Below are 24222 nucleotides of genomic sequence, written 5' to 3' on the forward strand. Positions count from 1 at the left end.
TTACTGTAGAATGACCGGGAGGGGGGGGGGGGGGGGGTTCCCCTTCACCATCCTACCTCAAATGAGTCCTCGAGGCAGTGCGCACTTCTCTTCCCTCTCCGACGGGCAGCTCCAGGTTAGCTTCTGTAGGAGGAGCTTCCGTAGTCCGTACAGCCAAGTAGATAAAACTCTTGTAATACACAACTGGAAGCAACAGCAAACCCTTGACAGACACAGACTATTTTAAGACTGCGAGTAGCCTACCGGCTTCTGTCAAAAGGTTATGTATCAGTTGTTAAAGAGATAGGTATTGTAGCAATTACACAAAACAATACTAGGAATTCATATTTTCATGTAGTTTTAATTTAATGTAAAATATACAATATAGCAAATAATCACAGACCGCAGATAGTGATTGCTACTGCATATTATATTTATAATTTATTATTTATAATGTAAAGCCAAGAGTATGAACACTGTACTGGACATCATGTGTTTGCACAATACAGAATAAAGAAACATAAAACCATTAACAAAAATATCCTTGTCAAGTGTACATCAGGTTCAAGCATGGGACAAGTCAGACTTCCCAAGAATGCAAGTCATAAAACCTACAATAGATTTTCAGACTGGCACACAACAGCACTTATTTTTATAAGAGCCATTTCCGAACACGGTTATTTTGCCATTGCACAGTCGGCCTGATGTATCCAGGCTTTCAGTCATCCTGGCAGTGACAACAGTAGGACTACATGATTACCACAGCTATAAAAGTTGTTGCCAAGATCACACAGAAATTTAATAGGCAGACTACCGCAGTTGCATCAGATCAGAGCGATTTTTTTTCTTTAGCTAGAATCAGACTTTGGCAGTAACAGTCATGTTTATGTGGGACACTAATGGTGCCATTCATTCGTTTTTTCGCACTTGCGGTCTCCACTGACCGGTGGCAACAGCTGGGGATTTGAGCCGGTGTTTTTTCCCCTCCAGGTGTGTAATCTGTTCCGAGCCACTTCACCGGTCCCCAGCGGTCACCTGCTCTGTGTCCCCTGGGTCTCCTTGACCCTTGTTGTGCGTATCCAACAGTGAGCAGTAGAAATAGGACTCCTGATGCAGTTTAGTGGATCAGCAGCAGACAGACCAGAGCGAGCACCAAAACCCTCAGCAGGACCCTCAGCAGGACCCTTAGCAGGACCCTCAGTAGGACACTTTATGAGACGGGGAGTATCGGACTCCATTCACAACCCTATGCAGTACAGTCTGGCCTTGTATAGATTGAGCGGAGCAGAGGTCTCCATCCCTCACTCGGTCTCCTGCCTCCCTCCCTCCCTCCCTCCCCCGACAGTCTGTCAATGACGCTCCGAGCAGCAGGTCTAAAATAGATTAGATAAATAATAATAGTAATAATAAAAGGGGATGTGTTTATGAAAGTTAGTTCAAAGGAGTGTGTGTGTGTGTGTGTGTGTCGGGGGAAGGGGGGTTCAGCGAGAGAGAGAGAGAGAGAGAGCTACCCGTCTCATCTGCATGCCTTTTGCAGGTGCTAGATAAAAAAAATAAAAAAATCAACAGACATCTCTGCGGCCTCTTACTCTTTTATGAACGGAGATGTCAGTAAGTTGGGAGGGGGAAAAAAGCCAAGCAGAAGGGTAAAAATGAAGAAATCCTCATATATACGACAACGTCTGAATATCTGAATATTTGAGGAGACTGGAGCAAGCATGGGGGGAGGCAGAGCGTTGCTGGAGGGGAATACTAAACAGACAGAGACACACACATACACCCAGAAAGAAAGATAGATAGAGAGAGGGAGAGAGAGAGAGAGGAGCTCCCTGGTCGTCATGGGGTTGAAAGATGTTTTTTTCTTCCTTTCTTTGCTCTCTCTCTCTCTCTCTCTCTCACACACAATGAAATAGAAATAGGGTTGCTTGCCCTTACAGTCACGCACGCACGCACGCACGCGTGGCACACACTCAAGCTATCTGGTGTGTGCCTGTTGATGGCAGGGCTGTGGAAGTCTGTGATTGGAAGAAAGACTTGGTAATGAAAGTGCAGATGCTATGTGAAGGCCCATTTCACTGCTTTGTGCATAGTCCAGAAATCGTACAGAGTATAATCATTCATTAGCATTTACAAGCTTCTTATTTGCCTCTCTCCCTCTCATCTTTCTTTCAGCCACACACACACACACACACACACGTCTCAGCCCTGAAAGGCATGGATCTCTTCGTCACTGAAGCCCAGGTCTTTTACCAACCTAGCAAGCGAGAGAGAGAGATTGAAGAGAGAGAAAGAGAGAGATTAAAGAGAAGGGGGGGGGGGGGGGGGGGGATAAGGAAGATGAAATCGAGAAAGCAGAGGGAGAAGACAACAATTTGTTCAGACAACCTAATTCAATTAGATCTTCTCACACTGAATAGCGCCAAAGGGGCTGATTTCACTACATAGAACCCGAGAGTCTCTCAGGAGAAACACATAGAGGATATCTACAGTACACCGCACTGAATTACTATTATGGACACAGAGAACAGATCTCTCATGTATGACCCCATTACCACCGTCACTGTTCATTTGAACTATTGTAATGATCATATTCTGTAAGTTGCTTGGGAAAAAAGCATCAGTTAAATACAATAACCAACTAAATTAGCAGCATTGAGAAACGGCCTTCACTCAGGGCTCCAGACTAACTTGTTGCACTGGTTGCACTGGTGCGCCTAACTTTTTTTCTTAGGTGCACCAGCACAAAAGTTAGGTGCACCCAAATTTTCAACCACATCACATTTAACACTGCAGCAGGTTCACTTTTTTCCTTAATTACTGTCCTATGACTTATGAATTACAATTCTACAAGAAAAGTAACTTAATGAAGTGTTGGTGCTTTAAGTGCTTCACTGAGCTGAAATTTAAAACTTAAAACATCTCAAGATGAATTAAATAAAAATAACAGTGAGTAAATTAACAGTGCACGTCTTTTAAGGGCTTCAGACTGCACATCTCATGGCTCAATGTCTTACATACTATCCTTCATGATCTTTAGGCCTTGGCTAAACCAGCTCGCCATGCTAGCATCTTCCATAGAAATGTATTTGAGCACAATTTAAAGAGATGTTCCAAGTAGCCTGGGGGATTTTTATGTGATTTTGCAATGATGATTGCAATAATCATTTGACAGTCCCACAATGCAATTTACTTTTTAATTTTAGTATTTCTAAATTTTCAATAAGAACATCACTATGGTTAATGCAGTAACGAAATGGTAGGCCTATTATTATAGGCTATTGCAATGACTTGCCATGCTCGATCTAAATGTGTCCATTCAATTCACCGTACACAATGACCACAGTTATACATGCAGGGAATATTCGGGCTTTAAATGTAGCAGCGATATTCGGTTTGTGCCAAATACCGGATTAAATTGATTGATGCCATCAGAATGAGTTTACACAACTCGCGCGCAAAACGAATATTGCTGTTGAAAACCGGGTTACTCCCTGCATGTAACTGCGGTAGGGTGACCACCTGCTAATAAGCCCAAGGGGGGACAAGGGGTATGTTTCTGAGGGACAATGTGGGACACTGCCTGGCGCGGTGATGCCCCCACCTCACGGGCAGACTCACTGATAGTGGTTTACCCATTTCTAGCACATACCACCTTACATGGTATATTAATATGCCCTATTCCCCTAAACATGTGTAATTGCTGATGTATCATGAACAGGCCAACCAATGTGTATTTTTTTTTCTAAATAAAGATTCATAATACTTTGAACATTCAATGAATTGACAGATGCACTTCCACTTACGATTTACTTTAGCTATTTCATTTTATTTATTTTTCATTATTTATTCACTTTACATAAATTATATTGTAAAATTGTAGGATTAACAGGAATTGTAGTTGCTCAACACCACAGGAACAGTAAAAAAAAAAAAAAGTCTTAACTCACAACTCCAGAGGTTCACGGAACAAGAAGGGGGAGGAAGGATGGTGAACTTGCGTGTTAGTAATTCAGGCGCAGGGGGAAAAAAAACTGTTCAGTGTTCTGGGTAGCCTAACGTTCACTGTAATGTTGTATGATAAAGACACATTGGGTTTGACTTCCTCCGCAATTACTTTGTTGTATGGAATAAAATAACACTGTATTTGAAAATAAGACTTTATTTTGTTGTATATATGCCTATATGTGCTTTGGGAATATTTCAACCACCACTTGGCCTAACGTATAGGCTACCGCAGTGGATAACGTTAACGTTAGTGAAGGTAATGGTAACGTTAACACTCTTTCAAGTAGGCCTATGGCTAATGAAATCTCTGATAACAGCTCAATCCACAGCAATGAAATGTATGCTTTGTGTGGTAATGATAGATGTTTGGTAGCCTATTTGTTGTATACTGCTAGGTCCATGATTTCCAGTAAATACAAACATCATTCAAACACTGCTGAAGTAGCTAAATTAAATGTGTGTAATCGGTCGCGTATGTAACTCTTCTCGACTTGTACTTTGTTAAATTTAACATCCCCACAATATAAATGAGAAAACCATGTTAACAAATTACCTACGACGGACCTTACACCTAGGGAGAGGGGGGTGTAATTTAAGTCATAACTTCTGTTACCAGAGCCCGTCTACCGATTCTCTGGTTTTACGTTGAAACTATTCAGTTTGGTGCAACCTGTGTCTGTTATTGAACCAAAGGTAGAGTTTCAATGACACTTTTTCCTCTCTCGAATAGCAGTGCGACCTCCGATTTTTTTTAGTCGCACTTTTGAAAAATTAGGTCGCACTCTGGAGCCCTGTCACTGGCAGAGGACATAGTGTACATGTAATGTGTATGTGTACATGTGAAAGAGGTGTACGGTCACTCACCCCACCGCTAGCTCCGTGAAGGCCGTGGGTCCACACACACAAACCAGGCATTTGGAGCCTTCGGGCCGAACCAGGAGGTCGGTGAGCATGGAGGTCTGGACACGCCCTCTCCGCCCTGTCCACGAATCAGAGGGCTCCGAGAGCACATACTCCACCTCGAACCTGAAGAGGACAGGAACACAGGGGGGTGAGAGGAGAATATTCCAGAATTCCGATATTTCCAGCCACTATCCTCAGGCCGGGCCGGGTCCTTGATCAAGCATTTGTGTTTTTTTTTTTTTTTTTAAATCATTAGCCTACTTGGGTGGGGAGCTAAAGCTATGCCATAATGAGAAATATTATATATATTCATATATTTTTTTTAGCAAAGTAGGCCTAAGTAACAAATGTGTACAAAGTTATACAAGTTAGGCTACAAAATGTCATTTGTAATGTCATCTGCGCAACACGTGTCATGCACAGTTTCTCCTCCACCCGCACGCATCACACCGGGCCTGCTGTGCTGTATTGTGTAGCTAAAGTGCAACGTGGAACTTGAAGATGTAAAGTAAAAATAAAAACAGGAGAAATAACTTTGAGCAAGTTTGGAGGAAAGTCGGAGCATTTGTCAGGTATGCTTTGTTGCATGCGTTAAGTAAGGGATAACGGCCGCCGAGGTGTCCTGTTATACGGAATTAATGGACGAGGGCGAGGGGTAAAAAACTCCGACGCGCAGCCTCCGCCCGAGTCCATTAATTCCATATAACTGGACACACCTCGAAGGCCGTTATCCCGCTTATCACCCAGTTGCCACTGTAAAGCAAAGGAAACACGCAGTTCCGTTTAAAAAGAAGCTCACTAGTTCAGCTTGTTGTACAACTTTCGTTGGCCCTATAACAGTTAATAGCCACCCCACCAGCCAATCAGAAAAGAGTATTACTTCTCTCCGGGTGATAAATGCGCACAGATGCTCGCCTATGACAGCAAAAAAACGGGGACTTTGAGATGAACAGACACATGAAGCATGCTTGCCATGGCAAAAATAATGAGTCAGCCTTCAATGTCATCTTTTGTCACTTCTCCATGCATACCCCTGAGAGCGAGGCATACTCACAGAGAAATGCGTTGAGTTTTGCTGCAGGGACATAATATTATGTTGTAAGTGGCTTACGTTTCTTCATTCGGATTCATTCACAATCCATTCCATTCTGAATAAGCCATACAGGCCAAACATACAGGCATGAAAACGGGTCAGGGGTGAAAAAGGTGAGAAGGGCGCGTGAAGTGGGAAATGGCCGTTTCATAGCAAAACAGGCGCGAGTGACATTGTTGCCAATAGTGCATAGCTTCCATGGAGTATGAAGTTGCCTAAAACCAGAGATTTATAAAGAAAACAAACTACAAAATGACTAATTTTTACAAAAAAATACTTATTATTTCTTCTTTTTGGCTTGGGCCCACTTGCGCTGTTTGGCAACATGCTTCAGCCTGGCCCTCCTCTCCTCCTCAGTAATCTACATGAGTTTTCTTTCTTTCTTTGTGCCTGAAGTTATCAGACATTTCTGAAGATTTCATAGGCCTAATGGACACTTCATAGTAGACTATTAGAATAAGTCTGAATATTTGTTGGACCAAACCAGGTAATAAATAAACTTGGGTAGGATAGACTAGGCTTTAATTTGTAAAATTGGTTTGAAATGTTTTAACCTGCAGCTAGGCTACTTACAGATTGTGGCATTGTGCTAGTGTGTCAGGCCACTGAGCGTTTCTTAAAAGACGCCATTACCATGTCAAACACTGTGTTTGTCTCTGAACTCGACAAAACGCACCAGCCCAGTTTAGGAGCATTTAATTAAACTAATTAGTTATTCACATTAGCCTTTGCTGTACTGATAAAGTATGCCTATTTGCTTCACCTTTTGTCGATCTACATGGCTCAAACTGCACATATTCTTCATCAAATGAACTCGTTATGTCTATATTTCTATCCAATATCGCTAACTTTAACAACAGCCTATGCTACGTTGCTACACCAATCTCAACGTCTTTTTCTGACAGAAGTTGAACGTTTCAACTAGCCCACCTGTGACATCAATAAGCATCTCTCCTCGCCGGGCTTCAAAAATACAATATTGCAAGTAGGCTAGCATATGTCAGCAACATGTTGAAGTTCGTTGAGTTTGAACGAGGATGTAAGCAAGCATACAGAGCAAGGGACAGTGAGCAGGTGGAGAGTGCGAGCCTAGTTGAGGCTACATGAGCCTAAAAACTCAGTGGTGGAGCAGGTAGGCTGTGACATGCCATGCTGACTATGATGATTATGATGACTTATTAATTGCGAAAATGTAATGATATGGTAGCCTAATGATAACATGGCCGAGCTGTGATTATAATAACAAATAGCGCAACTTAAATTTTCTAAATGAATGATTTGCAAACCCGGACAGTAAAATAGTGTCAAATCGACATTAATTGTTGGTCAGATTGATCAGTTTCCGTCAGACGCCCAAAATTCAACATCGATGGCATGAGTGGTGGTTCAGTTGGTCTCTCAAAGTAGAGAAGGTTCTATCTTGGAAGGGTTATCATGGTAAAGAAGGGCTTAAAGACTGTAGACTGACGGAAATGTAGGTTACAAAATGTCACGTCATGCACAAGCCAACTAAGCTACAGTATATATATAACCTATACGATAGGCTACTGGAAGACACTACAGATAGTTCATGTAGCTGTAGGCCTACTGTTCCAAAATGTACCAGCAATGTAGGTAGGTAGTATAGCCTACAGGAATAAAATATTTCCAGCAACAGCCCTGTTTATTTTGTGTTGTTTCAGTTGTCCTACAGTGATAACTGGTATAAATTACATTAATGTCTAAGAAAATCTGGGTAATTTAACTCCTTACACATAGGCTTCAGTAATTTTTGGTGCTGCTGTAGCCCATTGAATAATTTGAAATGATACTTTGAATTCAAGCAGAAACTCTTCTTTAATGATTGCTTGTTAGCCTACTTGAATATGGAGATCATATGCTCCATGCCTACCTGTGACCAGTCAGAGAGATAACCAATGCGGCCTACATCACTTTTATTGCTCCATGACAGTTGAAAATATATGCATATTTAAAGGTAATGCAAAGATTTTGTATTTAATTAGGTTCCTGCTCGGCACTTCTGTGCACATGTCAGGAGACTGGGTATATGCACTTCCGCAAGCAAACTCAATCTATGAGCAAAAGAAGTGTAATAAAAACAACCACATGTCTCTCCTTCACCCATTCTCCCATGCAAACACAAACAAACTCCACTCACCCACATATCAATAGCAATTCTCATTCACACAGCAATCCCCTATGCCCAGCTGAATGTCAGTGCTAAGAGACGGGTAGATAGCCCACTCCCAGGGCCCTCCGTTCTCTCTCTAATAAGCTTCAGACAGAGAAACAGACACACACATACACAGACACACACACACACACACACACAGAGACACAGACACAGACACCGCAATTTAAGGGGTCAGACCTTGGAACAGATTCTTCCGGAAACTAATTAATAGAGTCTATGGATTGGGGATGTGTCACTAGTAGCTTACAGAACAGAAAATATCTCAAATAGGAAGTGGACTTTTGAAAGAACTCAAAATGGGTGACCTGCCTGCCCACACAATTAACAGCTAATTCAGAGGCCACCTAAACAACCTCCTAAACGCTTGAAATTTGGTATAGAAGTCCCTTTGTGTGACCCTAAGATATATTGGACGAGGCTCCAAAAAAAATTCAAGCTGCCCTGCTGTCCATGCAAACAGACACAGAGTGGCAGAGTGCAGGGCTTTGAACCAGAATTTTTGCCAATTGGGTTGTTCTGAACAGAAACAGTATTTTAACGTTTCCGGTTTTGGTTCCCACCCCAAAACTGACATTCCCGATCCGGTTAGAACAAAAAAAATATTGTTCCTGAACTGGTTAAAAACGTTCCATGTCAGCTGTCAGACAAAAATATATGTATGCTTTCAAACTGGCTATTAATAGTCACAATATTGGCTTTTAGACTCTATCCTACAGCAAACATAAATATAGCTGCAAGCAGCAATGTGGGGGCCAAGCAGTGCGCTATAGGAAGGAATGGCGTTGCAATGGCATGAGCAAGCACTCACAGCAAGTCTGATTGCAATTGGATAAAGAATGGCTGAGAAATAAGCTCATTTACTTTGTTATACTGCCCCTAGAGGCGAAAATGGACTTCATACACCAAAGAGTTGCTGAGATGTGAGCTCAATTTGTCTATTATAGCACCCCAAGAGGCCAAATGAGACCACTTTCCTTGCATGTCCTCACAATCAGCTACTATGTCCCTGTATCAAGTTTGGACTTCATACATCCAAGCGTTGCTGAGATACAAGCTCACTTCCTGTATTGCAGCGCCCCCTATAGAGGCCAAATAAAGCCAATTTCCTAGTGCATCCCCACAATCAGGTACCAAGTCTCTATATAGGGTTGGGCACCGAAACACGGTTCTAATACGGCACCGGTGCCGACACAAACGGTAGTAACTGCATCGAATAACAACGTGGCGGAGGTCCAATATTGCGGAAAGTGACGTAATAGGAGTCATTGAACTCAGGTCAGTCCAGAGATTCCAACAGTGCCTGATTTGTGAAAATCAGACGCACCATTCAATGGTCACATGCGTGAATGCAATCCAGGTTCGACCCATTGGTGGTGCTAGAGTGTTGGGCATAGAGCTCGGTAAATTGGTGAGAGTGATCATGGGACAGTGCTGAATCAGTCTGCCGAATTTCATAACTTTAGACCCAGTGGTTCAATTTTCGGCCAGATTTTGACCTGTTGGTGGCGCTAGACGGCTGGGTTTGGAGGTCCGTAAATGAGCGTGAGTGGTCAGTGGAGTGTCCCGAAACTTTTTGCCAAATTTCAGCACTTTTTAGCCAGGCGTTCTATGGGCCATAGACTACAATGGCGGATGTGTAATAATAATAATAGGAAAAGCTAGTAACTCAATGGGTGCCTTCGCAGCTTCGCTGCTTGGCCCCCAATAAAATACTAGGCCTCTGCTTTATACAAGCTGCACCAGTATCTTCCTATACCTTTTAGCCTGAATAATTTCCTGGTCAAACAAAAAATGCTGTCATATATACAGTATATTTTTGGTGGGTACTGTAATATTGGATTCTTGGATGCCTTCCCATTATCTAAAATGCCAAAATGAGGACTATTACGTTTTTCTAAATAAATTAAAGCTGTAGCCTTAACGTTAATGCTACTTTTTTCCAACAATGTTTATCACAGCCTAGTAAAAAGAGAAAACAGGTGAAATGAAATCATTGAGATTTGGAGACTTAATAGGCCTTTTGATTGCCTGCTAGTGGCAAGCTCTGTCTGTCTGCATTCTCCATGCATTCATTGAATGACAGGAGGTGACCCTCACCATTTCATTGAAGACACAAACCTTCCCAGAAACAAAAAAAGAACCGGTATTAACCGGTTACCACTATTTTAAAAAATCGTTTCTGTTCCGGAACATAAAAAATCATTCTGGTTTTGTTTTTGTTCCTAGCAAAATGGCAAAAGTTTCTGGTTTTCGTTCCATGAACCGGTTCAAAGCCTTGGCAGAGTGTGATATCACTTATACCAGAGACCACTGGTGCTTCGTTTTATGTGTAGGGACCCTGAGCAAGCTACGGACGAGGTTTGATGCTGTTTTGAACAATATTACTGGTTTTAAAAATGCTATTTGGGAAGCTGTTCCACTGTTTGGGGCTATAGCGTATACCACACACACACACAAGACTAATCGCACACACACACACACACACACACACACACACACACACACACACACACACACACACACAACCTCCAAACCCACCTGGGGTCTTTGGCAGCCAGTTGGTCCAGTAGCGAGTGCCAGAGGATGTCTCTCTCCTGACGGTTGAAAAACATCAGCTGGGTTTTCCTGTGGATCACATGCATGATTGAAGTTATTTTATTTTTGTGTTGCCGGGGGGGCTACGCTAACATTTCGCCACACACTTGTTGTTGTCATAGCAACAACAGTACTACTCTCCAGTAAAATGCCAACCTGATAGTCGTTTCTCAGAGCCAGAGCCTAAGGATTTTCCCACCCCAAATCATACATAACAAGGATGGCTATGGACAATTAAATAACAGCAAGCCCGCAGTCTGACACCTCGTTAAATTACACATCCTATATTAAGGCACACCACTGGAAGACACATCCACAAGGCGTATTATGGAACATGTGGTGACAAAGAAATATAATGAGAGGGGAAAAAAACAGAGCACTGAAGAAATGCCTCAGACTGCTGGGATAAAAGACCTAGGTAAACGCCAGGCTTCAAAAAGGCATCGGACAGATTTCACTTTTATTTGCTAATCCTCTGCACACACAGGCGGAGCTTTTTTATTTTCTAGCAGTCGTGTAAGCGCATTTGGAAACTACTAGGGTCATGTTTACTAATGTTTGGTGATGACACAATCCTAAGATGCCATTAAAGTGTCTGTAACAGTTCACTAAAGGGTATCAACAGAGCTTACAACATAAATTCAACAACAATGACTAGAGAGAGAGTATGTTCACTTAGTTCAGATATCTGAAAAACATCTTTGGAGACCGTGCTGGTCACATCGTCAGCCGATATCCGTCTCAATGCTTTTCATACAATACAGAAATAAAAGCGACTTTGATTCCCACAGCAGCAAAGTTATTGACCTCTCCTGACCTGTCTGCTTGTCTACTGTGGCAGGGGCCAAAGAAAACAGGAACTTTTCTGATGCACTGTCTAAGTCTACTTTGCACCATGGTGGAACCCAACAGGAGGAACTCTTCTGCAGAACTCTAAACAGAACTGGCCAAAGACAAATGGATGGAATTCTGAATTCTGATTGGGTGAGTCTGCATGGTGCTTTTAAGGGAAAATCCACTGCGAGAAAAAACATGAGTTTGACATCGCACGGTCATTGCAGGCAAAACTGAGTCTGAAGACCAATATTCCAACAATACAATAACACAGGAAGTCATGCTGACCCGTGTCTCCGAGGACATCCTGTAGTTCTAATGTGCGGTGTCGAAGAGGGTTGAAAAACACCGATGAGTGGGCGCTGTCTCACCTGAGCGTGGGCAGGTCGGTCAGGGCCGCGTGGACGAGTCGCGCCATGGGCGTGAAGCCCGTCCCCGCCGCCAGCAGGTACAGCTGGGTGATGCCACGCAGGAGACGCAGGCTGAAGGGACCCTCAGGGCTGCTCACCGCCAGGGAGTCACCTGGCAGGACGAGCACAAACAAAGTTACAAACAAAGTAATGATAACAGGGAAGATGAGGGGGTCTTAATCTTGCATCTTTTCAGTTTATACTGGGCTGACCTGTGGAGGGATTAGTACAGGTCAGGGGTACCAGGATAAACACACACACACACACATTAAAAAGTTTGATCATTTCTTGCATTTGTGTGTTAATATCCTGTGTGTCAATGTGTGTGTGGTGGCATGTCTATGGAATGTATCAGTGACTGGTGAGTACTAAATCTCTATGGATGCATTTTAATCTCAAATTATTATGTAATGACCGCTACTGGAGCACAAAAGAGAGGTTATATAACATAACCGGTCATATGGAAGTCCGAATTTAGCCGGTTGTTCTACTACTCCCCCCCCCTAGTATTTCCGGACATGTACTGTGTCTGAACGTAGCGTAGAACATGCGGACAAAATTCACACCTAGTGAGAGGGTGTGTCAGTGACGTTTCTTTCGGCCTGGAAAGATGCAGACATCACGGGGCTACTGTCCATGAGGGCCAGTGTTGGGAGTAATGCATTAAAAAAGTAATGTAATTACAGTAATGCATTGCTTTTTGCTGTAATGCAGTAATGTAAAGCATTACCAATACAATTTCAGTAATATTTTACTCGGTACAATTCTCAGTAACTGAAGTTACTTTGCTTTTTAATCCAAAATTGAGAAATGCTCAATTGGCACCAGAGAAGATTATCCAAGAATTAAAAAAGTTATCTATGCTGGTCCTGGAATTTGATTGCCTTGTTTAAATGACTGTATAAAGGGAATTTGAGTTATCTCTGCCATTCATGCAACAGATCTAACATGGTTAGGCTATACTTCTCATTTAAAGCAGTGAGAATAACTAAAATGTTGCTTTTATAGACAAAGATCGTAGCCATTATTATGACCGCCGCGCAGCGAAGCGTGGGTCATGTTAACCCATTTCATGTGCAGACATGTGCACAAACAGATACACACACACACACACATTCACAGTAATCATCCGTATGACACATACTCACACAGTAGACATATGTATGCTTGCATGCACAGGCACATACGCAGGCACACACACACACACACACACACACACACAAACAATCAAGAATTTCTCAGAATTATGAACAGGCAAGATGGAGGTGGGGTTGTATAAAATGAATTTTACATGTGAAATCTATGAACTAATCATGTTTTGGTACTTGTTGTCTAGCAGATACCAGTGAGAATTGAGTGTGGATAATGCAATTTAGTGAGACAGTTAGAATCATATAGGCCTTTCAGCGTGATTTCTTTTTGTGGAAAAAATGTGCTGGACTGGGCGGCGGTCATATTTTGTACCGCTCTGCGGTACATCTAGTTCTTAAACTATTTGCATTAAGTCTACACCACTGTAAGTGGAAGGAAAGGCAACCAGCAATGATGAGAACCATTTAAAGTCAACATACAATTTCACTATTTTAAGGCTATATTTTACTATATTAAGTTGTGAGTGACCTTTGGCCTTTGGGGCCTACATTGTCCCATGAGCCATAACTGCAACCATTATATTGTTCTTTCGTTAGCCTTAAACCTAGCTCAGTCATTATGCCATACCACATCACCTCCTGCCATTTAATGAGCTGCATTGAACACATGAAGATCTATTGAGACCACCAAATCCATATTTCCTGTTATTTTGGTGAAAGTAATGTAAACGTAGTGTAATGCCTTACAATTCAAAGACAGTAATTATGACCGCCGCGCAGTGAAGCGGCGGTCATATAGGTTTAGTCCGATTTTTTTTTCTTTTTCCCTTTTTCGCATGTCCAGATTTCCGTCAAGGATTCCCGGGACACTGAAAGACCGGGGTACACCAAACTTGGTGGGTATGTAACCCCACATGGATAGCATGGAACCATCGTTTTTCGTTTTTATCTGTAGCCCCCCCGCTGGACTGGACCCCCGAAAGGAGGGTAGGGCAGACAGTTTTCTGTGAATATCTCGAGAACCGTAGGGTTTAGGAGGACCATTTTTTTTTGTATGTTGATCTCAAGGGGCCATATCAACCCATTCTATAACCACTCATTTCATGTATAGCGCCACCTAGTTAAACACAAAAAAGTAAAAATGAGGTGTTGTAATCGCAGGTATCTGTGACCTAACATAGTCAAAACTGCACGAAATTGGAAGTGTAGGATCATTATGACACCCTCTGAATGCACACCAAGTTTCGTGGAATTCCGTTCATGGGGGGCTACACAATAAATTAATTTATGTTACTATACACCAACTGGCCTGTAGGTGGCTGGAGACAGTTTTCTGTGAATATCTCGAGTAAATTCAATTACTTTTTCAACAAGTGCACCATGTTATTACAGTTAAACTATTTTATCTCAAACAAAACTACAGGAGTGAACGCCAAGGCCACTGTACTCCCATTTAAAGAAGCCCTATGCAACAATTTTAGGAAAATTTACCTTAATTATGCAGGTTGAGAGTCGTTCTGATGGTTCTACAACACTTTTTGGGTCGTTTGGTGGGTGCTTCGTCTCCCCCTAGTGCTTCTCCGCGGAAAAAACGAATATGCAACTTTCTGGTCGCGGTACGAACACATCCGGATGTGACTCAGTGGAAGTATCTAATCGCGCCTCGAAAATGTAGTCAGATTGTAGTTTCTAAGAAGACTACAAAACGAACTTCAACTTGGCTTTGCTGCTGTTGTAATTGTAAGTAGCCTACCCTTGAGTGAACTTCGTTTTTGTAATGTGGTTTGATAGTCTCTTGAACAATGTGTTTGCTCGACTGTTTTATTGTGAGCCCTGTATGTGTTTAGCTTGGTTTCTTGATGGCTAGCTCGCTAGCTAGTGGGGGTTTAGCGTAGTAGTCACTTGCTACCGAAGCTGCAGGGGGAGCTGTGTAGTGAAAAATGGGAGCCCAAATCCGGACGAAAACCCAGAAACAGCGAAGGAATAACCAGACCTGCATAGAGCTTCTTTAAAACCTTCATCCGCTACTGTAGGTCAGATCACCTCAGCTACGGGAACACAGCAGCCACCTCACAGTCAAAGGAACCGAGAAATCTGTTTGTGTATTCCCACATGACTTAGTTTAAGGTCAGGTCTTGCTGATATCTCCCTGTATAGACTACCAAGCTAATTAACTTAGCCGCTGTGACACTAACCGTCCCCTTTTTGCCTTTTTCCTGCTGTAGTGAAAATGCCTGGAAGTCAGGCACGGCCATGTGTGGGGTTAACGAGCTGCGGTGGGGGTGGGGGCGGGTGGTGGTTGTGGGGGACAGGCAACAAACAGGCCCACTACAGGCAGGAAGGTAATTTCACACACACACACACACACACACACGCACGCACAAGCTTATGAAACCTGCTCTGGCCTTTTAGCCGGTGGCTCTGTGCAAAAAGGTTTCCAATTAGGTGTTTTTCTCTTTCGATGCCTCCGAACAATGCCGCCGCCGACGCACACAGGTGCACTCACTCGCGCACACACACACACACACACAAAAAGCTAATGCAACCACGCACCCCACTCACCTATACTGAGGCTGTCTAGATGTGAGCTGAGCACGCCGTTGGGGTAAACTTTGATCATGAGGAAGAGCCTGTGAGCCCCATCTCCTGCAGTGGCTGAGCAGTCCGGCAGCAGGGTGTGGTCCACTGGAGTGTAGGGCTTCACCACCTCACTGTCTGTAGAGGGGCGTTATAATCAGTGGTTAAAGTAGAATTTGGCAGGTGGGGGAACTCTAAAATCCAGTGTCGATGCAACAGGGAAAAATGACTCACCGTTGGACAACATATTGAGTATCGTGGTATAGCAATACTTTTTGGACAAGAATTGCTAGCTTCTTGGTCACCTCTGTACGCACGAAAAATTAACTATATCATCGCGTTATATCGTTGGTATGAAAGAACATATATATATTTATTCATTTATCTGAGGTGGCGGAACTGCGTTCCTCCCCGTTCCCCCCACTCCCCTGGTTATAATCCACCTTTAAATATAGGCCACCCATGATGACATGCTGGGTCACTACTGGGTCACTAAGTTTAAACCCTGGTGATGATGTGTCAATCTTATCCTGCTGTGCGATACTCAGGGTAGGCTGCTTACCTTGGACCGAGGCTCGGAGGTAGACGTGTCTGCCCACGGGCACATGCATGTGCGTCCCCGGGGGCAGCTGTAAGCAGAAGAGCTTGGTGTCGTGCGTCACGTCCGTCTTGGCGAGGAGCACACACTTGCGGTAGCAGATCTCTGCGTTTAGGATCAGTCAGAGGAAGAAGAGAAAGTCAGACACAAAGAACAACAACCTGAGGCATCTACACCTGGTGACTCGTAAAAAAGCCGTGACAACACACAAACCCTGTGACAAACTGGTGCCTGCTCAAGATATCCGAGGCCGGCCAATAACAAGTATAAGTTTATATACTCTTTTGATCCCGTGAATTTATCCCAATCCGTGAATTAGTGAAACACACTCAGCACACAGTGAACACACAGTGAGGTGAAGCACACACTAATCCCGGCGCAGTGAGCTGCCTGCAACAACAGCGGCGCTCAGAGGTGCCTTGCTCAAGGGCACTTCAGCCGTGCCCAGAGCCGAGCCTGCTCAAAATATCTGAGGCCGGCCAACAACAGGAGCCTGCTCAAGATATCCGAGGCTGGCCAATAACAGGAGCCTGCTCAAGATATCCGAGGCCGGCCAATAACAGCATCAGCACTGCCTAATCAGAGGAAAAGCATTCTGCAGTCTGTGGATGGCTTCGTTCACACTCTTTGCGGATGGAGAATGGATTTCTATGCTTGTTTCTGTCCCCTTGTGATCGCCTCGGTCATGTATAGACTTCTTAGTATTTCATATCATCAAGCACAGCACTGAACACAGAAGAGGGTAATGTGCTGTGTTGAGTGTTCGTATGTGTGTGTGTGTGTGACATTGGACAGGACTGACTCACCGCGGTCTTTTTGGCGCTCAAATGTGTCATGGGCGTCCAGCTGTTCCCCCAGCTCTGACCACTTAGCCTTGGCCTTCTTCCACAACACCACCTGAATCTTCCCCACCGCACTGGCTGTGTGAACTAACACACACACACACACACACACAGGTGTGTATTTTTGAGAGGCTTTCTTCATACTGCACAATTAAAAAAAATACAGAACAATATGCTGAAAGGTCCTTGCCAGTCACACACGCACACACACACACACACACACACAAACGCCGTCTCACTTTGTCGCTCTCTCTCTGACTCACAAATCTCAGCAGACTCGATTCGTGTTTGGCACAGTGGAGCCCAAATCAAACAATGAGCCTGAAGCTGACTAAGGCTACGTTTACACCGGCAGGCCTTGTTGCACACATCCGATTTTCCGCCTATATCCGATTTCTTTGGACTACCTGTTTACATACGTTTGAGAGTGGCCCATATCAGATACATGGTTCATTCCTTTTGTACACTTGCGACAATCCGCATGCGCACCAGAGGGTATTTCAGTGGCTAGTTGTTTACTTTCATTTCCAAAGTATCTTGAGAAGTCCGCAAAATAGGCTATGGGTTTTATTTTAAAGAAATAGAAAGTGTAGAGCCTCCAGCCTTTATTGCAGCTTTTCTATCTCGGTTTTCATTTGAATTTCACCGTTCTGCCAGTCGTGCGTTGACGTGAAACTGAAAACAACATTGTAGGGTATGTACTGTAATGTAAATGTCAAAAATAATTGTGACGAATGATATGCAAGATGAAAATCACTAGGGAATATCAGATCTGCCAGTTTAGACTGCAGTCGCATTGGCACATTTCCGATTCATATCTGATTTATTTCCACATATGAATGAGGCCTGAAACCGATCTGGAAATATTGGAATCCATCGGAATTGGGTCACATTTAACTGACAGTGTAAACGTAGCCTTACTCGGAGCACTGAGATTTTACGGTACACAAGGCAAGGGCCACAGGAGAATACAATATACAAGAAATTCTTCTTGTGAAATACAACTTCAACATCATGTTCATTTAGAAATTAAAAAATGATATCTGGAGATCTCACTCATTCCTTGTGTCCCACAGGCCCTGTGAGAGCAAATGGACACTTCATTGTGTTGGCTATGCACCATCACACACACACACACACACACACACACACACACACTTGTATCTCTTATTACTTACTGTGAACATGCTCCTCCACTTCTTGTGGGAGACCTGCCGACAATAAAGAGTTCAATCAGAGCTCCAGATCTGTGTGTGTGTGTATGTGTGTGTATGTGTGTTTGGGAAACTCACGCCAATGCAGGAGATAAGACATCTTTCCCAGAACAACCTCGATCCGTAGAGCACCATTTATCAGGTCCACAACCGCGCTGCCTGCTGCAGGAATCTGAGACAGGGAGAGAGTGAGAACAAAGTAGAGTGAAAGAGAGAAAGAAAAGAAGGAAGAAAGAAAGAAAGATAGATAATGGCACACAGACAGATGAAGAAAATTAGGAGGCAAAAAGCAGAGTAATAGGATGGAGAGAAGCTAATGAACTGCCAAGGGGAGAGTGTGTGTGTGTGTGTGTGTGTGTGTGTGTGTGTGTGTGTGTGTGTGTGTGTGCATGCCTGCAGCTGCGAGATGAATGGCCGTGTCTGAATGTGTGTATCCTCAGATATCCGAGTAGATAGATGGCACCTGACACCCCAGCAGGTTATTACAGAAATTAAAATGCATGAGCCACTTACCTTTCTCTTGGTGTAGACCACAATATTAACAGTGGTGTCTGTTTGGAACCAGTCGTACCTGTCACACACAAGGACAGCCTTTTAAGCTTTAATACTCATTAACGCCAGCCAAACAGGGACCGATCGTTTACACAGCACTACGCGAGTTTTAGTCTAAAACTAGCGAGCTAGCTAGTGTAGGATAACATTTTAACCCATGAGCGAAGACCATATATGTGTGCTTTCTTTATTTTACTTATGTGCTCTTTTGGTTTGGTAGATTAGGTTATTCATAGAAATGTACAGTGCTAGTGGACAGAAACTGAGATGATGATATGTGGCTAACATCTGTGGCAAGTTAAACTCATTACCATGAACCTGTTGGTTTATTCATCAATATGTTAAATTAAATATTTGGGCAACAAGTTATCACAAAGATTTTGTTTATTAAACATATTTATTACACGGCTCTTCAGAGTGCTGCAGAAAGTTCCATTCACATAAATGGGCCTTCCCAACGTTCTGGCCTATATTAAATCTATATAAATCACCGGCAAAGTATATAATCACCGCTGTCAATGGCAACGGGTTGATTAACGTCTTTCATATCCCTCCGCAAGAATTCCGTTCGCTTATTGCAATGGAATTTCATTGAAAGGGAAAGTAAGCTAGTGACGTTGCCACGCAACACCTGAAACTGTCAAGTTCTATCTGTGTGGCGAACTATTTATTTTGTCAGCGGAAGACACGAAACGGTAGCAAAATCCGCTCCGCTGCACGTCGGGGTTCTGTTCTCCCTGTCGGGACTTATTTTCTGATAATTACCGGCGGACAATACATTATCCCTTACTTAGGTTTGGTGTAGCCTAAACTGTATCTTGCACCGTTGTATCTATGCACGTGCATGAAAGTCCTGGCAAGTGTAGTTCTAACCAACGAAAATCAGGCATACGCATAGGATATCGACATAAGTGGTGGCGAAATAATGGAAACATGTTAATAAGCGGACGGAATTGTATGGAATTTTTTCCTCAAAAACAAATTCAAAGTTTTCAAAAACTTTCAGGGGCCTTGAATTTTTTTTTTCAGATTCACAAACTTTCAAGGACCCGTGGGAACCCTGGATTGACATACCACAAATGGAGATGTAAGCTTTGACAGGCTTAAAGGCTTAAGTGTGCTTTTTTCCTGTATCTTGAGACTGTGCTTGTTAGTGACATGGCGTAGGTCTCTGGTACCGTGAATAAAGCTCTCTGAGATTTCTTACTGACTACTGACCCTGCCTGAAGACCTTTTGAGTGAATCCAGACTTTTTGACGACACTAGCTAAAGTGCATGCAAAACCTTGCAAACCCCACCCAGAGCACTGCTAGCAGCTTGCTAACATGCTAACTGGTGTCTTTTGGCGGTATAGTCAGCAATGTCATGCTGTGGAGGTTTTTCTATTATTTGTGTGTTATCCCTGGAAAAAACAACTACATAGGACCCTTCCTGAATGGCCGGTGTTGTGTGTTTATCTGTCCTTTATATGAACATACCATCAAGATGAATTTGAAGATGCCAAAACTAGTTGCATGATAAAAGCATACCTCAAAATGTGGCAAATTGTTACAAAGGGCCAATTCCAAAGTGAGCCCTGAGGACTAAGGACTAAAGACTCACAGACTTAATTGACCTCAGGTGCTAAGTGAGAGAGTGTGTGAGGCCACATAGGAATAAATAGGATTGGGACAGCACTTCATGAGATCACTATACCTTGGTGACGTTTCATAACAAAGATGTTGCTGATACTTGCCGGTTTGGGAATTTTCATTTTAAGTTTGTTACTTTTCACATGGCCAAGGCACAGGAGATGCCTGCCTGATTCCACATTCTTTTAAACTCTTGTTTTACAAGCTGGTTGTGTGTCGTGCAGTTGTTTATGAGCACTGATGCAGACTCACGGAAAGGGCTCGGTTAGAGTGTACTCAAACCCTTACGCCATTAGAAATGCGACATTGGGACAGCCCTACGAATTTCGCGAGAACACGCAGCAAAGTCTGAGTCCGGACTTTGGGATTGGGCCATAGTGACACAGACTAGGGCTGGTTAGGTCAAAATAACTATTTTTGCTCAACAAAATATTAATTTGTCCCAGGAAAACATTGCAATAAACAATTTTATTGCCATTTCAGACCATTTTATAATACAAGTACAAGGTCTCTCTCCAATTGTCTCAGACAAACTTCAGTTAGTTGTATTGACAGGCTTACTTGCTCTAGTGGAGGAGAAAAAGAGATCGACTGATCTATACCTACCGAGGTCTAGTGTCTTTAGGTGGAGGAAGCGCAGCAGACGGAAATGGAGGAGGAGCAGGAGAAGGTGGTGGAGCCAGACCTATGAGAGAGAGAGAGAGAGAGAGAGAGAGAGAGAGAGAGAGGGAGGCAGAGTGAGAGAGTGACAAAGAACGACGTTCAACGTTACTCACGGTAGCATGGTTTGTTTATTAGACTGGTTAGCATTGACACTTAACACTTACTGCCAGCTCTTCATGTGAGTAGGAGCACAACACAAGTTATCCTGACATAAAGGTAATCACCACGCGGTTTACAACGCGCTCCGTTATTACAAAAATATGTAAAGCCAGTCAAGCAAATTGCCGTTTTGATCAGTTAGACATGAAGCGCCCAAACTGGTCACATCACATGCAACTGTAGTTTGTAATCATCATGTTACAAAAAAAACTCAAAACAAAAAAAAGAAAATTCCATCCACACCGCTAAACTCAGCAACCAGTAGGTGGCGATGAGATTACTTTCCCTCCCTAAATGTGCAAAATAGTAAACAGAGCAACACTGTAACACCATACATCTTTCAAAAGAGAGACACAGACAGACAGACAGAGAGAGAGAGAGAAAGACATAGTGAGAAACAGGGAGAGAGAGAGAAAGAGAGAGAGAGAGAAAGAGAGAGAGAGAGAGAGAGGAGGCAGAGTCAGAGACAGACAGTGATAAAGAGCAGGAAGAGTAGAACGAGGAGCAAACGAGTAAAACAAAGCGAGAAAGAGAGGTATAGAGAAGGAGAGTGAGAGCATGAGAGAGAAAGAGAGAGAGAGAGAGAGAGAGAGAGAGGTATAGAGAAGGAGAGTGAGAGCATGAGAGAGAGAGAGAAGGAGAGTGAGAGCATGAGAGAGAGAAAGAGAGGTATAGAGAAGGAGAGTGAGAGCATGAGAGAGAAAGAGGTATAGAGAAGGAGAGTGAGAGCATGAGAGAGAGAAAGAGAGGTATAGAGAAGGAGAGTGAGAGCATGAGAGAGAAAGAGAAGGAGAGTGAGAGCATGAGAGAGAAAGAGGTATAGAGAAGGAGAGTGAGAGCATGAGAGAGAAAGAGAGGTATAGAGAAGGAGAGTGAGAGCATGAGAGAGAAAGAGAAGGAGAGTGAGAGCATGAGAGAGAAAGAGGTATAGAGAAGGAGAGTGAGAGCATGAGAGAGAAAGAGAGGTATAGAGAAGGAGAGTGAGAGCATGAGAGAGAGAAAGAGGTATAGAGAAGGAGAGTGAGAGCATGAGAGAGAAAGAGGTATAGAGAAGGAGAGTGAGAGCATGAGAGAGAGAAAGAGGTATAGAGAAGGAGAGTGAGAGCATGAGAGAGAGAGAGGTATAGAGAAGGAGAGTGAGAGCATGAGAGAGAGAGAGGTATAGAGAAGGAGAGTGAGAGCATGAGAGAGAGAGAGGTATAGAGAAGGAGAGTGAGAGCATGAGAGAGAAAGAGGTATAGAGAAGGAGAGTGAGAGCATGAGAGAGAAAGAGGTATAGAGAAGGAGAGTGAGAGCATGAGAGAGAGAAAGAGGTATAGAGAAGGAGAGTGAGAGCATGAGAGAGAAAGAGGTATAGAGAAGGAGAGTGAGAGCATGAGAGAGAGAAAGAGGTATAGAGAAGGAGAGTGAGAGCATGAGAGAGAGAGAGGTATAGAGAAGGAGAGTGAGAGCATGAGAGAGAGAGAGGTATAGAGAAGGAGAGTGAGAGCATGAGAGAGAAAGAGGTATAGAGAAGGAGAGTGAGAGCATGAGAGAGAAAGAGGTATAGAGAAGGAGAGTGAGAGCATGAGAGAGAAAGAGAGGTATAGAGAAGGAGAGTGAGAGCATGAGAGAGAGAGAGAGAGCGAATTCTCCAGAGAGAGAGAGAATTTCTCCATGCTCCATAATAATTCTTCTTCCTTCATCAGGTATGTGCAAGCATGAAAGCACTCTACATGCTTTGATACGGTGCCAAAGAAGCGCATGAGCAGCAGAGGTGAGAGACAAAGCAGGGAAGGACAAGGAGGGCGATGGAGCGAGAAGCAGTCACAAACACACACAAGGAACACACACAAACACACACACATTACATTCCTACTGACATGTCTCCTATTGAAGCATGCACATCACTCAAGTATGGATAGTTAATCACCCCATGAATAATGTGTGCACACTTTGATAGCACCTTACTGTGTCAAAAAGTTCACACACACACACACACACACACAGGAGCTCTCCTCTCCTCTCTTCACATACCATTCACTTGTGGCTTTTCCTCATCCTTCTTGGACTGAGCTGCACAACACAAAAACGCAACAGGGGAGAGAAATCAATACACCATCAGGCCTGATCATTCGCACACCGCATGTCCATATAGGATATTAGTGGCCACATGCAGGCCCTGTGCTGATCAGTGGCATGGCCCGAGTCTTTAACACCCACAATGTGAAGTGTAATAAGCGTGTGTGTGCGCGTCCCGGTGTGGGAGAGTGTGTGTGATTGGAGCATGAGGAGTGTGTGATGTGTGTGCCCCATGATGTGGATAGGACTGTGATCAGAGAAAGAGAGAGAAATGTGTGTGCGTGTGTGTGTGTGTATATATGTGTGATGATAGAGAGAGAGAGAAAGAGTGTGTGTGTGTCCCACAGTGTGAATGAGTGTGTGATGAGAGTGTGTGAGTGAGGAGGGTGTGTATGTATGTTTCCCATGGAGTGGATGATCATGTGTGTTTGAGTGTGTGTGTGCATGTGTGTGTCTCACAGTGTGGATGAGTTTGTGATGAGAGCGTGTATGTGTGTTTCCCATGTGTATGTGTGTGTGTCCCATGGGGTCAAGAGCAACACACATGCTGCGGAGCTCACCTTTCACCTTCATTACGGCGCTGACCTTCGTGGCCATTCTGCCTACCAGACACTCCTTCAGCATCGACTCATAGTTCACCCAGCGGTGCACCTGGGAGATGGAGAGACAGAGAGAGGCAGAAACAGAGAGAGAGGGAGAAAGATAGAGAGATTAGGCAGTGGGAGATGAAAAGAAATTGGGGGAGATGGTGTGAACAACAGAGGGAGAGAGGTGAGATGGTACAGTATCGGGGGGAGGGGGGTAACATAGTGAGATGCTTT

General features: G+C 43.6%; 1 protein-coding gene across 2 annotated transcripts in view; it reads right to left on the reverse strand.

The window, feature by feature from the left end:
- Positions 1 to 320: 320 nt before the first annotated feature.
- The window catches only part of LOC121720342 (cytochrome b5 reductase 4), a 38875-nt gene continuing 14973 nt past the window's right edge, over positions 321 to 24222 (reverse strand). Inside the window, exons 5-17 of one of the 2 annotated variants that reach the window (XM_042106357.1) lie at positions 23970 to 24052; positions 23357 to 23397; positions 21125 to 21203; positions 18849 to 18906; positions 18414 to 18507; positions 18300 to 18332; positions 17086 to 17208; positions 16244 to 16384; positions 15667 to 15819; positions 11975 to 12125; positions 10713 to 10799; positions 4849 to 5010; positions 321 to 2233 (exon numbers count right to left, since the gene is read on the reverse strand). In XM_042106357.1, the coding sequence (XP_041962291.1) occupies positions 2179 to 2233; positions 4849 to 5010; positions 10713 to 10799; positions 11975 to 12125; positions 15667 to 15819; positions 16244 to 16384; positions 17086 to 17208; positions 18300 to 18332; positions 18414 to 18507; positions 18849 to 18906; positions 21125 to 21203; positions 23357 to 23397; positions 23970 to 24052 (1260 nt within the window). In that variant the 3' untranslated portion in view covers positions 321 to 2178. Of the gene's footprint in view, positions 2234 to 4848; positions 5011 to 10712; positions 10800 to 11974; positions 12126 to 15666; positions 15820 to 16243; positions 16385 to 17085; positions 17209 to 18299; positions 18333 to 18413; positions 18508 to 18848; positions 18907 to 21124; positions 21204 to 23356; positions 23398 to 23961; positions 24053 to 24222 lie in introns of both variants that reach the window. The other variant, XM_042106354.1, reaches the window with a different exon arrangement.

This window comes from Alosa sapidissima, chromosome 10 (genome assembly GCF_018492685.1).
Source record: "Alosa sapidissima isolate fAloSap1 chromosome 10, fAloSap1.pri, whole genome shotgun sequence".
Taxonomy (NCBI): Eukaryota; Metazoa; Chordata; class Actinopteri; order Clupeiformes; family Clupeidae; genus Alosa; species Alosa sapidissima.